The sequence below is a fragment of the Mus musculus genome, chromosome 10 (genome assembly GCF_000001635.26).
Source record: "Mus musculus strain C57BL/6J chromosome 10, GRCm38.p6 C57BL/6J".
NCBI classification, from domain to species: domain Eukaryota; kingdom Metazoa; phylum Chordata; class Mammalia; order Rodentia; family Muridae; genus Mus; species Mus musculus.
In genome coordinates, this window is record NC_000076.6 from 4,506,173 (window position 1) to 4,522,938 (window position 16,766).

The window sequence follows — 16,766 nt, forward strand, 5'->3', positions numbered from 1 at the left end:
AAAAAACCAACCAACCAACCAACTAAAAAAACAACAAAAAAAGAAATATCAAAAAAAAAAAAGAAATATCACATGGTATTCCATGAAGATGTGCAGTTGTTATCTTTTTATGAATTAGTTAAAATAAATTTAAATAAAAACCAAAAGTAATGAAAGAAAGAAAGAAAGGAAGAAAGGAAGGAAGGAAGGAAGGAAGGAAGGAAGGAAGGAAGGAAGAAAGGAAGAAAGACACTGTTGCTGTCTTCAGACATATCAGAGGAGGGCATCAGATCTCATTATGGGTGGTTATGAGCCACCATGTGGTTGCTGGGATTTGAACTCAGGACCTTCAGAAGAGTAGTCAGTATTCTTACCTGCTGACTCATCTCACCAACCCTCTTTTTGTTTTTTTTTTTAAAGATTTATTTATTTTATATATGAGTACACTGTAGCTGTCTTCAGACACAGCAGAAGAGGGCGTCAGATCTCATTACAGATGGATATGAGCCACCATATGGTTGCTGGGATTTGATCTCAGGACCTCTGGAAGAGCAGTTGGTGCACTTAACCCCTGAGCCATCTCACCAGCCCCTCTAGAAAATTTTCAGTGGGTACATTGAATTAGAATTTTAGTATTTCAAGAGAAGGTAATGTAAAATGGGCTGGTCCCTGACTTCATGCAGAAATATCTTCTGAAGTTTGCCTCTATCTGCTAAGGTGCAGATACTCAGACTGGCTTTTTTAAGTCCTACATCCATAGGGCTGTCCCCTTAGGTATAAATGAACCCCAGAGACCAAGTGCAAGCAGAGGGGAAAAGCAGGAGGCTCAGGAGAGCCCTGACATCAAACTTTAACTAGACCAGCTAGACCAACTTGTAGCCAATGGGCCATCCATCTCAGGACAGTTATAATTGTGGCCAGTACATTTCAGGTCAATGTCATATTATAGCATCAAAAAGATAGATGTCTGTGGACTAGAGGCGTGATCAAGCAGGAAGGTTTGTTCTTCAAGACAATCCATTTGCTGTGACTTCAGGAAGAACCTTCCTGGTGAGGGGAAGATGGGCTGCAGGAGGGAGTATCTAAGAGCAGCCCTGGAAACGTGTGTGTGTGTGTGTGTGTGTGTGAGAGAGAGAGAGAGAGAGAGAGAGAGAGAGAGAGAGAGAGAGAGAGAGAGAGAGACAGAGAGAGACAGAGAGAGACAGAGAGAGACAGAGAGAGACAGAGAGACAGAGAGAGACAGAGAGAGAGAGACAGAGACAGAGAGTCAGAGACAGAGAGAGACAAGAGAGAGACAGAGACAGAGACAGAAACAGAGATGACAGAGACAGACAGCCAGATAGATAGAGACACAGAGAAAGATACACAGAGAGACAGGGGCACAGAGAGAGGTGGGACAAGAAGAAAGAAAATGTGAGAGCAAGGGAGGGAGGAAGAGAGTGAGAGGAAGGGAGACACAGAGAGGGAGGGGGCAATTCCATAATGGAGTCACCTGTGGTAACTCAGTTGACTATTTCAGTGTGGTGTCGTGCAGGAGCACAGGAGATCGTTGCAGGTCCCTGAGAGGAGAATGGGATGGGCTTTCGAGCTTTTGTGTCCCAAACTGGAGTGATTTTCTTCTCTCTTTTTCTTTCTATTTTTTGTCCATTGGACATTAAGATAGCCAGGCACTGTCGTAGCAAGACTGGCCCCAGACATGGCCCACAGGTCAGATAATTGGGCACATTGTGTACTAAGTGATGAGTGAGCTTGTCTTTACTTTATGGTACTGAACTTCAAAACCCTCATCTTTTTTGGAAAGATTATGAGGCACCTTCAAAGCAATTCCATTCATTATCATAATAGTATCAGTAGCAGAATCAAATCTTATGTAGTTGGCTCTCTAAAACTAATATAAAATTGCTTCATGGCCTATCTGGGTGGTACCTAATGGCTTCAATTGTCCTCATGGGAGGACAAATGGATAGGCCCTAATTTTGCCACTGTAGATAGTTTAAAAGAAATAAAGTAGCCAGGCGTGGTGGCGCACACCTTTAATCCCAGCACTTGGGAGGCAGAGGCAGGCGGATTTCTGAGTTCGAGTCCAGCCTGGTCTACAAAGTGAGTTCCAGGACAGCCAGGGCTACACAGAGAAACCCTGTCTTGAAAAACCGAAAGAAAGAAAGAAAGAAAGAAAGAAAGAAAGAAAGAAAGAAAGAAAGAAAGAAAGAAAGAGAGAAAGAGAGAAAGAGAGAAAGAGAGAGGGAGGGAGGGAGGAAGGAAGGAAGGAAGGAAGGAAGGAAGGAAGGAAGGAAGGAAGGAAGGAAGGAAAGGGAGATTGTTGAATACTTACGGGGAAAGTTGAGGGGTTAAGGGGGCAGGGCTCCAGGAGGGGCTTGATGAGAAGAAGCCTCCTGAATGCCAGCTGTCACCTTTTTCCAGTCTCTGCTGTCACAGTTACTAGTTATTGTGGTCTCTGAAGAAAGACTGCACAGCAGGGCTGGTGAATTTTAGCTATGTTTGTCCCTTAAAGAAATACTTAACAGAGAGGATGGGGGACACCAGGGAAACAAGGCCCTCTAAATCCACAGGAGCAAAGCTCACGTGAACTCACAGAGACTGAGGCAGCACGCACGGAGCACACACAGGGCCTGCACGGGTCTGCACCAGGCCATCTGGGCATGCAGCGTGGCTTCCAGTCTGGTGTTTTTACAGGATTCCTGAGTGTGTGGACAAGCAGGTCTCTGGTTCTTGTGCCTTCTCTTGGGCTCTTTCTCTCATGTCTTGTCAAGCTCCGATGTGTTAGCTTTGTTTTATCTCGGTATATTTTATCACTCCTCAGAAGCGTGTTTGTTTTCTAATGAGAGACAGAAGGGGAGTGGATCCAGGGAGGCAGGAAGGACCTGGGAGGAGCGGAGGGGAAGGGATCAGTGTAATCCGGATACATTACGTGAGAAAACAAATGGTCGTTCAATAAAAGGAAAAAAACTTCTCAGAGGATATGAAAGGAACACACAGTTCTTGTGAAGGACTGGAAAATATGGTAAATTATAATAAAAAAAGAGAGTAAAATCTAGCCTTGTGATGGAAAGAACCACAGTATTTCTTTTTTTTTCTTTTTAAAAATTATTTATTATATATATATATATGAGTACATTGTAGCTGTCTTCAGACACACCAGAAGAGGGCATCAGATTGTATTACAGATGGTTCTGAGATACCATGTGGTTGCTAGGATTTGAACTCAGGACCTCTAAAAGAGCAGTCAGTGCTCTTACCCGCTGAGCCATCTCTCCAGCCCATAGTGTTTCTTTCCAGCATTTAAACATGTATATTTAATTGTATAAATGATATAAAACTAAACCATTGTACCCTTGCCCCACGGTCAATACTGGCATCCCTCCTGAAGGTCAGGATTATCAAGTGCCTGTGTGCTGTTCCCCTGTCTAGACACTGTCTTAGATGTAGTTAAACAGTGACTTTTTTTTTTCCTTCCTCTGGGTTATGAACACAAGCATCATTGTGGCTTTCTAATTTCTCGTTCGTGATGTTTCCTAGAGACAATACAATGCCCCGACCTAGTAAGAGAGCAATCTGTCTCTCACTTCCCAGTTCATAGGGTTCTACAGTTCAGAAAGGTCTTTGTTTAATAATTGTCAGGTGAATAAGTTTGCATTGCTTTGACAACCTGCCCCTCCTTTGTTGTTATTATAAGCTTCAGGGTGCTAATCATCTTCCCACATGTCCCTGTGCACTTGTGGGAAAAGTTGTCAAGGTGTAGCTAGCGAGGTGAGCTGTTGGGTCTGACCGTGTTTGTTCTGGGATGTAGGATATTGACACCAAGGCTTTGTCTCCGCCGGGCAAGTTGGCTACATGCAGCACACTGTACTGGTAGCCCCGTTTTAACCAAAATACATTCTTCCATCCCATGAACACTTGAAGATGTTAATACTTTTGGTACTGATCTTCATCAGATCAGGACCTACTAAGACAAAGTTCTATTTCTGAACTATCTCACATTACTATTATATTCAGGGGGCACATCACATTTTTTTTTTAGAAGGAGGAAAAAAACCCAAAGTAATTATAGCACTTGCTAAATGTCATGTGCTTTGTGACTGAAAGAAATCCTAGCCACTGGGGACCTTCTTTTTCTAATGCAATTTTTATTCAGTTGGTGGTCCTGTACACTAAGGTTGAAACCTGTCCTGAGGGCACTCTGTCCCTCGAGGCCTCGTGATGGAAGTGCAGCTGTGATGGTGAGGATCAGTGGGACCCTTCTGAATCCCTGAGGAAGTTGGCAGGGTGTGATCCTGCCCTAAGAGCTCCCCTTCAGCCTCTCCTGCTCTCTCTTCCTGGAGTGCTTAGCCAGCTTGACTGTGTTGTGACTGCCAACACTAGCTGTCACTGAGTGTCCCAGAGCTTTGTTTGGCATCTTGTGGACTGCCACACACAGGTCATGGCAATGCTTGTTGTCCAGTTCTGGGTTGTGTGATGACTTTCGGGGGGTCATGATTATACCAAGCAAGAGTGGTTGGTGGTAGTCCAGTCATCTCTGGCTGTCATTAGTGGTTTTACTGAGGAGTCCTCTGAGGCCCAGGGGATATTCCATGAAATTCTCCTCTCTGTGACCTCTCTCACATTCCTTAAAAAAAAAAAAAAAAAAAAAAAAAAAGAGTGGTTTTTCATGTACATCTTTTGTAAAGAGCATAGGGCATGGGGAATTCACAGAGCTGGGTATAGCTCTATGTCTATTTTAGTTGTTCTTACTGATATTGCAAAATGCTGGACAAAGGCAACTGAGAAAGTTACTGGTACCCACATGGCAGCTCTCAACTATCTACAACTCCAGCTGTAGGGAATCCAATAGCCTCTCTGGCCTTTTCAGGAGTCAGGCATACACAGGCTTCCATGCTGGCCAAACATACACATATAAAAACAAACAAACAAACGAACAAAAACAAAAGGGAAGCTGGGATGAGTTGCCCAGGCCAGGCCGGCCTTCCTGCAAATGTCTGCCATCCTGTTTCTCCCCTTGCGAATTTACATCCCTTTTGTGACCTGAGAAAGATTTAGATATTGAGAAAAATGGCAAAATGAATCAGTAGGAAGGAGGGGCCCTTTTACAGTCAAGTCATGTGATCTCTTAGAGGAGAAACAGAGCAGCCCATCAGCACCAGATTTGGAAGAACAGTGAGACTTGCTCTGCAGCCATTAGCAAGAACCTTCTAAACGACCCCGTTCTGACTCTTTGTTCTGGGCAGGATTTGCTTCAGACAGCATTTGAGTTAAGTAGGAGGAAACTTAAAGATATTATTTTAATGTGTGTGTGTGTGTGTGTGCTCATGTGTGTGTTCACTGATGGGGAGTGCCCCTGTGCACATGCCATGGTTCTCTTCCAAAGGTCAAAGGTCAACCTGGGATGCCCGTCCTCACCTTCCACCTTGTGTGAGACAGGATCTCTTTGTTGTCCATTGCTGGCCTGTAAGCTTCTGGGACTTCTGTCTCTGCTCGTATTCACTGTATGACTGCTGGGACAGACAGATTTCTGAGTTTTATATGAGTCCCAAGGAACTCAAGTCCTCACAATTGCACGGCAAGTGCTTTGTCCACAGAGCCATCTTCCCAGCTTGGCAAAACCTCTAAGCTAGCAAAACTCAATTGCTAGCTCGCTCGCTTGCTTGCTCCTTTTTCTCTTGGTTGTTTTGTTTTGTGCCTTTTGAGATAGGGTCTTATGTAGCCCAGGCTGGCCATGAAATTGCTAGGTGGTCCATGTTGATCTTGAACTCCTGATCCTTTTGTTTCCAACTCCCAAGTGCTACTGGGCCTGGCTATCTACTTTCCTCCCTTTTCTTTTGCTCTTTCCTTCCTTCCTTCCTTCCTTCCTTCCTTCCTTCCTTCCTTCCTTCCTTCCTTCCTCCATCCCTCCCTCCCTCCCTCCCTCCCTTCCTTCCTTCTTCCTTCCTTTACTTTCTTCTATGGGAGGTCTAACCCAGGGTATTACTCATGTGCTTTTACTACTGAGCCTAGGTAAGCCATCTTATTTTTTTCATATAATATTATGTGTAAGTGTATGTGTATGAGTGTATATGAGTGTGTGAGTGTATGTGTGTGTAAGTGTGTGTGCATGTGTATGTGTGTGTGTATATATATGCGTGTATGAGTATGTGTGAGTATGTGAGTGTGCATGCATGAGTGTAAGAGTGTATGTCTCTCTGTGTGTATGAGTGAGTATATGTGTGTTCAGTGTGTGTTTATATGTGTGAGTATGTGTGAGTATATATATGTGTGTTTATGAGTGTGAATGTATGAGTATATGTGTGTATGAGTGTGTGTGCATGTGTGTGTATGTGTGTGTGTTAGTATGTGAATGTTCAGGTATATGTATGAGTGTGCATGTATGTGTGTGTGCGTGTGCACCATTTCTTGGACTGTCTCCTGTTTCCCTTTGAACTTTTGAGAGCGAGACTGAAAAGATCTGAACACAGTACACATTCTTGGTCATGCTTTCTGTGCATTTGGAATACAAAGGAAACTTCCAGCCGAGATATCTTTGTGCAGCCTCAGATGACAGACTGTTTAATACTTTTAATGCTTTGTCTTTTGGGGAAACTCTATCAGGGAACTGCCAGTCATCGCCCAGAAGTCCCTGATACCTGGGAACAGCTGAACCACTACCGGAATGTGACTGAAAATGTTCAAAGTGAGCTTGCAGCAATGCTGGTCAAATTTGAATGTGCTCAGTCCGAGGTGAGACGCTGTTCACAGTCACCACTCAGAAGTGCATCTCTGTAGCTTTTTATAGAGTGAAACAGGATGTTGAAGGTTAAAAACAGGAAATAAGAATGGGATTTCAATCCATTGACAACGTTTATACTTACTCTTTGTATGCTTAGCCCCTCCGACTCTTAGAATCTAGAGAAAGTCTGTATAACCCGGGGAGACCTGAGAACTTTGTGTTAAAGTCATACGGGCCTTGGGGGACGTCTTCCTTTCATGTGCATTGCTTGTCTCCCAGAGCTGGTAAGAAGGATTTCTGAATCCTTTTTGTGTGGGAGTTCTGATCAGGCAGGCGAATTCCAAGCTCGAGTAGTGTGGTGTAGTTTCTGAGCCCCTCTGGATTCTTTCTGCTCTCAGGGCAGAGGCTGTGAGGGGTCTAGCCTGGTCTGCGAGGTAACTAGCAGTTGGCGAACTGGAAACATGTGCAACTCTGTGAGCATGCACACTCCCAGTTCCAAAGAACCACACATGAGCGAAGATGGTCCCACAGCGGAGACCCAGCATTCTCGAATGCAAACACCCTCCAGCATTTTGATGCTACTGAAGCCACAGAAGTCCAGACCTTCCGCTTGCATAATTTCCCTTTGCCACCATATTTCCCCCAGGAATCTGAATATCATTTTTTTCTTTACCAACTATAATTATGGTCTAGAAGGCCGATGGGAGAGATACCATGATATCCTGAACATCTGGATTTGCTAGAGAAACAGTTGTGGCCATGGAATCACAATCACTGTGGCTTGGAGAGTCCCCAAGTCACTGTAAATCAGTACTAAATGCAGCAAGGCTGATAGAGTAAATTGGTTCCCATTGTAAAATATTTTATTGCTTTTTGTAATACCCACCAGAAATGTTTCCCGAGTGGCATGAAATCAACTTAAGATGCTGCTCATTTTTATTTTATTTTTTGGTCTGTGTACTCGACATTGAATTCAAATTCTCACACACATTATATACAATAATTACTCTTTTCAATTTGATAATGCAGATCCAAATCCAAGAAAGAGAAAATGAAATTGGACGAGGTCAGGAATAAAATGGAGAAATTTTAAATTACAGTATTGACTCTTTTGTAGGCCCTTCCAACAGCATACACATTGTTAAATCCCTTTGTTCTCGCCCACCCCAACCTCTCTGCACTTTAGCTTCGAGAACTCCGCTCCAAGATGCTTTCTAAAGAAGCTTGCTGTCAGGAGCTGAAGGTGGAAATGGAGAGCTATAAAGAAAGCAGTGCCAGAAAGTCAGCTCTCCTCACGTCTCTGAGGGGCAGGATGGAGGAGCTCCAGGAGGAATCAGCAGCGGTTTCAGCTTCTAAAAGCAGAGCAGAGGCCTCTGTTCACGCCATGATGAAGGAGAACCAGGAACTAATGAAGAAAGTTCTAGAACTGGATGAGAAATTACAGTAAGAAATTTGGAAACATCCCCCAGTTTGTTAGTGGCTATCCTAGCTTCAGAGCTCAGCCTACATCTTGAGTGATCTTTGAATGTTTTATATGACTTTCCCTTTAAACTCAAGCTGAAAAAACAATTATAGCCCTCAAATATCTTTGTAGTCTTACAAACTTTGCTCAAGTTCAAGTGTTATTAAGTATTTCATCAAACACAGTGTTGTCTTTTGCAAGCGTAGAACCTTGACGGTGGGTGATGACACACGCCTTTAATCCCAGCACTTGGGAGGCAGAGGCAGGTGGATTTCTGAGTTCGAGGCCAGCCTGGTCTACAGAGTGAGTTTCAGGACAGCCAGGGCTACACAGAGAAACCCTGTCTCAAAAAACCAAAACAAAACCAACCAACCAACCAAACAAACAAAAAGAACAACAACAACAACAACAACAACAAAAAAACCAAAAGCTTTTTGCAGGTTTAATTGTGAGCTTTTCCCTAAATAGACATTTAACTCTAGAGCAATAGAGAAGCCCACAGAAAGAGTGTATTTAGAGGCTAGCTAAAAAATTCAAGGAAGCAAGACTACTTTGAACAGTCCTCCTTAGGCTTTCACGGCATTTTCTACAGAGAACTCATGGAGATTGTTCTGCCTCCACCTCTTGAGTGTTAGAATGACTCTCATGCTGTTCCATGACCAGTTTTAAATATCACTACTAGTGAAGTAGTTCATATTATTTTTATTTATTCCATCTTAAAAGATGAACCAATACCCCCAGCTCCTGTCCTCTTCCATCTATAGAAAAACTTTTTGTTTGTTCGCTTGACTTTAAGACAGGCTGTCTGTCTTAGTTAGGGTTTTACTGCTGTGAAAAGGCCCCATGACCAAGACGACTCTTTTAAAGGATAGCATTTAGTTGGGTCTGGCTTACAGGTTCAGAGGTTTAGTCTGTTATCATCAAGGTGGGAGCATGGCAGTGTCCAGACAGATGTAAGGCTGGAGGAGCTCAGAGTTCTACATCTTTATCCAAAGGCAGACAGCGAGAGAGTGACTTCCAGGCAGCTAGGAGGAGGGTCTCTCAAAGCCCATTCCCACAGTCACACACTTCCGCCATCAAGGACACACCTACTCCAACAAGGCCACACCTCCTAGTAGTGCCACTCCCTGGGCCAAGCCTATTCAAACCACCACACTCTCCCTGTGTAGCCATAGGCTGCTCTTGAGCTTTTATCCTCCCTTTTCTTCCTGAGAGTTTGGATTACCAGGGTTCTTAGATATCTTTGTGAACCTGTCCTTAGTTGTTCTGTAAGATCATCAGTGATGAAGCAGGGCTGGTAGGTCTCCATAGCATCAGCTACAACCGATCTGGGAACCACTTTCTTGGCTTCCAGAACATTACAGACTAGTTTATCTCCTACTTTTTTCTTTTTGTGTTTTTTCTTCTCTTCCTGGCTTCCAAGTATTGAAGTGTCTTATTCTTATTTCCGTGCTATTTAATCTCCTGTCTTTTAAGTACCATCTAAGTGCTGGTGATGACTCCGTATCATCTTCACATAGAAGCTCAGCAGACATTTTAAATCTTATGTTCCCACCATATCTCTTTGTACTCATTTGATCTGGTGATAATTTCATTCTTCCAGATGCCAGGTGAAATATCTTGGTATCATCCAGGGTTCTCCTTTTCTTTCATATTCTTCTCCACTAGCAAATGTAACCACAGCTATTTTCAAATAGAACTAAATATTAACCATTTCTCATTTGTTACCCCAATAACACTATCATCTTTAATCTGGATTTATTGTAGTAAGTATGTACTACTTCAGGACCCCACTCCTGGTACCAGTTTATTCTTCAAGGTGCTATTAAAGTATAATAGATCACCTGGCTTAGTCAATATAAACTTATTACTAATAGTTCTGGACGCTGGGGAATTCAAGATTAAGGTACTACTGATTCATTTCCTAGTAGGATTTACTTCCAGTTAGAAGATGAACTTCTTATTGTTTTCTCCCATGGTAGAGAGAGAAAGAGACAGCCTCTCTCTTTTTTCTTAATCTTCTTATTCACATTCATGACTTAATAATTACCTCTGGGAAGCCTCAAGCACACACATTATCTTAATGGAGGCTCCTGATTCAACATATGGGGACACAGAAACACCTAGCTCACAAATGATTTTCTTTCTTCAGTCAATGCACACTCCAGCCAGAGTGACCCTGTTAATGCACAAACTAGATTGTGTCAGTCCTCAGCTCTGAGTCCCCAGTGATTTCCTTCCTTCCTTCCTTAGGGTAAAGACCTAGTGTATTTACAGCCGCAAAGGCCCATACTAACCCACTGGTGTTACTTTTCTCTCCTTCATTCCTGCTGTTCCAGTTCACTGGATTCTTTGCTGATTTTTGAACTGGACAGACATGATTCTACCTCAGGGCCTTTGCAATTGCTCATCTCTTTGTCTTCAAGGCTCTTTCCCAGATAGCATGACTATGTCTTATCTAGGCACTCACTCAGAAGGATCTGCCCATTGAGCCCTCCCATGAGTGCCATGTCTAAAAACTTACCCCCTTTTCTGTTTATCATTTTCCTCCAGTCTTTACATAATAATACTGTATATCTTACTTAGATTAATATTTGGATCAGTTTGTCTTTCCAACTAGAACATATGCTTCACAGAGCAAGGATTTTTCTCTCTTGTTTACTTCTGAGGCTTTTATATCCTTGATAGGATCCAATGCATAATTGTGTTCATTAATTGTCCACTAGATAAATGCAAGATACAAATGTCATACACTTATTGTAAAAACACTTTGTAATATAGAAAAAATTAAAAAATTTGAAGAAATTAAAAATTATTCAAAAATCTTTATTTATAGAAAATCTTAGTAATAAGCATTTCTTGAATAGGCTTTCAGACAGTTTTGCTCAAAGAGCACTATGTAATATGCTATGTTTACTAGTACATTGTTGCTGTTTTAAAAGTCATTCAGTTTATCACCTTAATGGCCATAGGTATTCTGTTTCCAAAATAGCTTCATTGGGAGCTGGAGAGATAGATTAACAGTTAGGAGCACTTCCAAACTCTTGCAGGGGAGCAGGTTTGGTTCCCAGCACCCAAATGCAAGCTCACAATGGTCTCTTTATAACTCCAGTTCCAGGCGATCTAGTACCCTCTCTGGCATCCATGGGCACCAAGCACACACATGGTACACATACATACATGTAAGCAAACACTCATGCACATAAAATATAAATAAATAAACAGATAAATCAATCAATCAATCAATCTTTAGGAGCTTAATTATTTACTCAAACCAGTTCCTGGATGTTTCCTGTAAATACTTTTAGTTTCATTATCATGTTTACCATAAAGCAATCTCAACAGTGCATTTACAGACATTTATATTTTTATAGTTATGTGATTATTTCCTTAGGGTAGATTCTTGAAACTTTGTTAAGTCAGTTGGGAAGCCAGTAGCTGTGGGCATAGCTTGGGGACCTTTGCAATTGAGCTATGATGTTGAAATCTTGTGGCTAAAGTATGAGGCCACATAGGCAGATCTGTCAGAGCCATGGTGTGCATTGTGCTTCTTGTGTATGCAGAAACTACAGATAGATCGACACTAGCCATTTATTAATGCACTTTCCTAAATGGAAATATGATACGCTTTTGAGTACATGCAATTACATGCTTTGTTAATTATTAAATAGAGTCAAAAATTTCACAGTAAACACTTATCATGGGAAAAAGAAAGCAATAATCATGATTATTGTCTAGAATTCTGAAAAAACGATTCCAAATTACTTAGATGTTCTAACTTGTCTTAAAAGTATGTCTGTGGTTTTTTTGATGATATCTTTCTAAACATTCAAAGCATTGGAAATGCACTGTGCTATTTCAACAAACCTATTGGAGACCGCCTATCTGACAGTCCCTTGACTTGCCCATTTTAACACATGGCTAATATGCTAAAGAGTCTCTCTGTGTGGCTTCTCATTGCTTTTTGCTTGTGCTTGAAAGTTTTTCTCTCCACAATCTCTCCCTGATCCAGACATTATGTATGTATGTATGTATGTATGTATGTATGTATGTATGCATGTATGCATGTACGTATGCATGTGCATATGTATATGTGTCTGTCACTTATACTAGGCCATGAATTAGGACCTTATAAATCACCACATAATGTCTAAAATGAAAATGAAACTTGGCCCTCTAGCATCTGTAGGGTGCCATTCTCCTCCCCTTGGAGGCCCCAGCAGAGGCCTTGGGGCTTGTGGGTTGTGACTACAAATGGCAGAAGGTCTGTGTGTCAACTCTGTGCTTGCCTTCATGTCTGCAGATCAGTTAAAAACATAAGGCTCCTCCTCCTCTCTTGTTACGAGGTCCATACACCATGAAGACCTTTTATCTTCTGCAGAGTGTAGGTGCCCTGAAGTTGCTGACACGCCTCATTTGCTGACAGGTCTGAGCAGCCAATCATTTGCACTGGGACACGATGATGTATTGAAAGTGAACATTATTCCCCATGGAGAGCTTTAGTCCTGACTTGTTTTGATGACTGAGGTCTGCTATGGTGCTAAATCTTGATTTGTTTGTTACCTGGCTGATAGAAACTGTTCAAAGGAAAATGAGGAGTCTAAGAAACAAGGCTCAGAGCACCTCCGGAGGCACGAGGAATTTCGGGCTCAGCTTCATGATTGCTTGAGTCTAGACAAGAAGCATGAAGAGGCATCGGATGAAGATTTAATTTTAAAGGTATTTGCATGCAGGTTAAAGGCACTCTAAACATGGGGTCATCCTGGCATGTGATACGAAAGGAAGTACTGTGGTTGGGTCTACAGGTGACAGGAGTAGCCTAAAGGTTGTGTGTTACAGTTTCTATTGCTGCACCATGACCAAAAAGCAGGCTGGGGGAGGAAAGGGTTAATTCAGTTTACACTTCCAGATCACAGTCCATCATTGGATGAAGTCAGGACAGGAATTCAAGCAGGGCTGGAACTTGGAGGCCGAAGCTGATGCAGAGGCCGTGGAGGGATGCTGCTTATTGGCTTGCTTCCTCATGGCTTGCTCAGCTTGCTTTCTTATAGAATCCAGGACCACCAGCCCAGGGATGGTACCACCCACTACTGGCTGGGCTGGGACTGTCCCCTTTGATCATAATTGAGAAAATATCTTAAGAGATCTCATGGAGGCATTTCCTCAGCTGAGACCCCTTCCTCTCTGATGACTCTAGCTTGTGTCAAGTTGAAACAAACCCAGCCAGTTCAGGTAACATTAATTAATGGTGTAGATCAGAATAAACCACAACATGTCTATAAGCTTCAATTCTAGGATCTTTTGCTAGCATTATTTGAGATTAATTAGTGTCTAAAAGGGATTATGTGATCTAAAATAAATTTAGATATTCAAATACAATTAATTATCACATGATATGTTTGTGCATTTCTCCATTATCTAATGAGTGTATATTACATGCTGGGCACTGCTCTGGGGATGTGGCAGTGAATGGCACAAGACTAACTCTACACTGCTGAGAGCTGTCATTGTTATGGTGTCGAAATGGTGCAGAGGTGGGTGATGTCATCCTATCTGGTGAAAGGTTCTGTGAAGAAAATCTCCTTGTGAGGTAGGGAGAGGGAGTGACAGATATCAGAGGTGTGGGGGGCTGGTTTAGGCAGGCGGATGAAAGGGGTACTGACCCAGAGCTTACAAGGATGCCGGGAAGTGAACATGAGGATGGAGGAAGTATTCAAGAGCGAGGAACAGAACTGAGCTGTGAAATGTGCAAGGGGTGAGAGATGTTCCACAGGTGGTCAAACCACATAGGTGACCATGCTACCTGCAGGTTCAAGTCCTGCCACAGCACTGTCATGGCTCTGTAGAGTGGCTTATCTATATGGCCAGTAACCTTTACAAATGTGTTATGTAAGCATTTTAAAAAGCGCATCATGGGAAGCAAAAAGTCCCATGTATGCTAACGCCAACGACAGCCACTTTTAGCCTGCTCCTAGCATGCTTCCAATTACTTAGAAAGATATTCGTAAAAACAACTGTTCTGTTTTCTCCGCAGTAGCTCCCACACCAGCACCTCTCACACAGTAGGTGCTATTGGATGTAGGCTGAGGGCAGCTTGGTCCGAAGCATTTGACATCCCCTTAGCCTACCATGTCACTGTCATCATGCTGCAGTCAGGGCTCACCCAAGCTTACACCCCTCCCATAATCCTTGCTTTGTGGCCCCCTTCAAATAATTTTAATGTGATTGCAGAATTGGCAGATAGTGGCCTTTGGAGGCTGCCTTTGATGATGTGAGGATATCTGTTGTCTTTATTGTTTAGTCAGATCACAACCTCATTAGGCTGTAGACTGTGAGCTGTTTGGAGAAAACAGATGCGACCATCTATTTGGTCCCCCCCCCCGCCCCCCCATTTTACCACAGCTGAAAATTTTTTCTCTTCAGCTTAGAGAGCTGTACAAGGAGCCCACATTCCTGAAAGGACAGCTCGCTACTCTTGAAGAGACTGTAACTGTCCATGAGATGGAGGCAAAGGCTAACAGAGAAACTATCAGGAGGCTGGCAGCCGAAGTCAGCAGGGAGCAGACAAAAGCTGCCTCCTGGGCAGAGGAGAAAGACAAGCTGAATCAGGTACGGCCTGCTGAAGGTTCCTCTGAGCCCTGCACACAAAGCAGAAATGGAGGGCAGATGTGCTGAGCTCAGGGTGGGGGCACTGTGTGGGGGACATGAGCCAAGCAAGACATGTGATATTTCATATATGCTTTTTACAGATAATTAAATTCATATTTCTTCTGTTGTTGTTGTTTGTTTGTTTGTTTTTTCCGAGACAGGATATTTCTGTGTAGCCCTGGCTGTTCTGAAATTCACTCTGTAGACCAGGCTAGCCTCAAACTCATAGATTTACTTGTCTCTGTCTCCCAAGTGTTAGGATTAAAGGTGTGTGTCACCACCACATGGCTAGATATGGATTTCTAATTGCAAAAAAAGGAGTACAAAATACTTTAAAGGATTTGGAGGCACGATGGCTTACTTTGATTAGATAATAAGAATGCTTTTCACTTTCAACTCTTAGATTTTGAACATGTAGGTAATAAGTTTAAAAAATACAAAATTCTTATTGTACAAAAGATATTAACTATTCTTTCCCTTCTTCCGTCTCCCTAGCCATCCCACCTCTCCTCTGGGGAAACTTCTTATAATGTCTTTTTTATTTAGTTAATTTGTGTGCATGTGTATGTTCGGGTGGTGTGCACACCTGTACATGTATACGCACAGGTGGAGTTAGAGATTGGTTGCTTTTTCCCACTTCTCTCCACCTCAGTCTTTGAGACAGGGTGTCCCACCAGTCCAGAGCTTACTAACTAGCCAGACCGTGTGGCCAGAAGGCGTCTAGACTCCTGCTTTCACCTCTGGGATTATGGTGCTATTTCTCTGTCTCTCTGTCTCTCTTGCTCTCCCTGTTTCTGTCTGTCTGTCTGTCTGTCTCTTTCTCTTCCTCCCTCCTCTTCCCTCCCTGTCGCTCTTTCTCTTTCCCTCTCCCTCCTCCCCTATGCACTTGGCATTTTGCACAGATGTTGGGATCCAAATGTAAATCCTCATGTTTATGCAGAAGCAATCTGAGCAATCCTAGCCTTTAAAAAAAAACTACATGTAAAAATATTGATATTTCTGGAACTATTCAATGTACATGCATATATACATATATATGTATGTACAGATATAATATATACAATAATATGCCTTCTATATATTACATATATGTTTATTTTTAATAAAATGACAATATGCTATACACTGTTATCAATAAGGCAATTATGAAGAATGTATCAGTCACTTCCTGTTGCTGTGATAGAACACCCTAACAAAAGGTAATTTTGCGGGGAAAGCATTTATTTTGGCTTACAGTTCCATGGGATACAGTCCATGATGGCAGAGAGAACATGGCAGCAGGAGTATGAGGCCACCTGGTGGTCAGGAGGAAGACTGACTGTATTTTACACACAGGAAATAGGAAGCAGGAAGTAGGGCCAGCTCTAAAACCTCAAATCCCACCCCCAATGACATACTTCCTCCAGGAGGGCTTTATAGCCTCCCCAAACAGTTCCATCACTGGGGGCCAGGTGTGGAAATAGATGAGCCTATAAGGGTCATTTCTCACGTAAACTGCAACAATCCTATATAACGTTTTACTTGTCACCTGTTATAGATAGCAACATCCTAGAAGACTGGATGGATCCAAGTGTGTGGATACAGTAATTCTGAGAGGTGTCAATATAAGGACATGACTCATAATTATAAACTTTTATTTAGATAATAAATATCCTGATCTTTTCCAACTAGCTAGCACTTGTTTGAATGTGAGACTAAACTCTATATATTTAACACTGTATAAACTTTTAATGTGTTTTAAATTGTGTGATGAAGAAACCTATTATTGGTGGCTGGTGAGATGGTTCAGCAGTTAAAAGCACTGACTGCTCTTCCAGAGGTCATGAGTTCAAATCCCAGCAACCATATGGTTGCTCACAATCACCCATAATGAGAAACAAATAAAAATCCTTTGGGCAGGGGCAAGCAGGGCCTGGAGGGACTGGAGCAAGAGGGAGAAGGGAAGGGGGCAGAGAAACC

At 42.5% G+C, this 16,766-nt stretch overlaps 1 protein-coding gene across 3 annotated transcripts in view; it reads left to right on the forward strand.

The window, feature by feature from the left end:
• Positions 1-16,766, forward strand: part of Ccdc170 (coiled-coil domain containing 170) — an 81,984-nt gene that overhangs the window by 23,658 nt on the left and 41,560 nt on the right. For 2 of the 3 annotated variants that reach the window (NM_001370992.1, NM_001370993.1), the window contains exons 2-5: positions 6,580-6,708; positions 7,884-8,140; positions 12,734-12,878; positions 14,583-14,768. In NM_001370992.1, the coding sequence (NP_001357921.1) occupies positions 6,580-6,708; positions 7,884-8,140; positions 12,734-12,878; positions 14,583-14,768 (717 nt within the window). Of the gene's footprint in view, positions 1-3,699; positions 3,748-6,579; positions 6,709-7,883; positions 8,141-12,733; positions 12,879-14,582; positions 14,769-16,766 lie in introns of those variants that run through there. The other variant, NM_001195672.2, reaches the window with a different exon arrangement.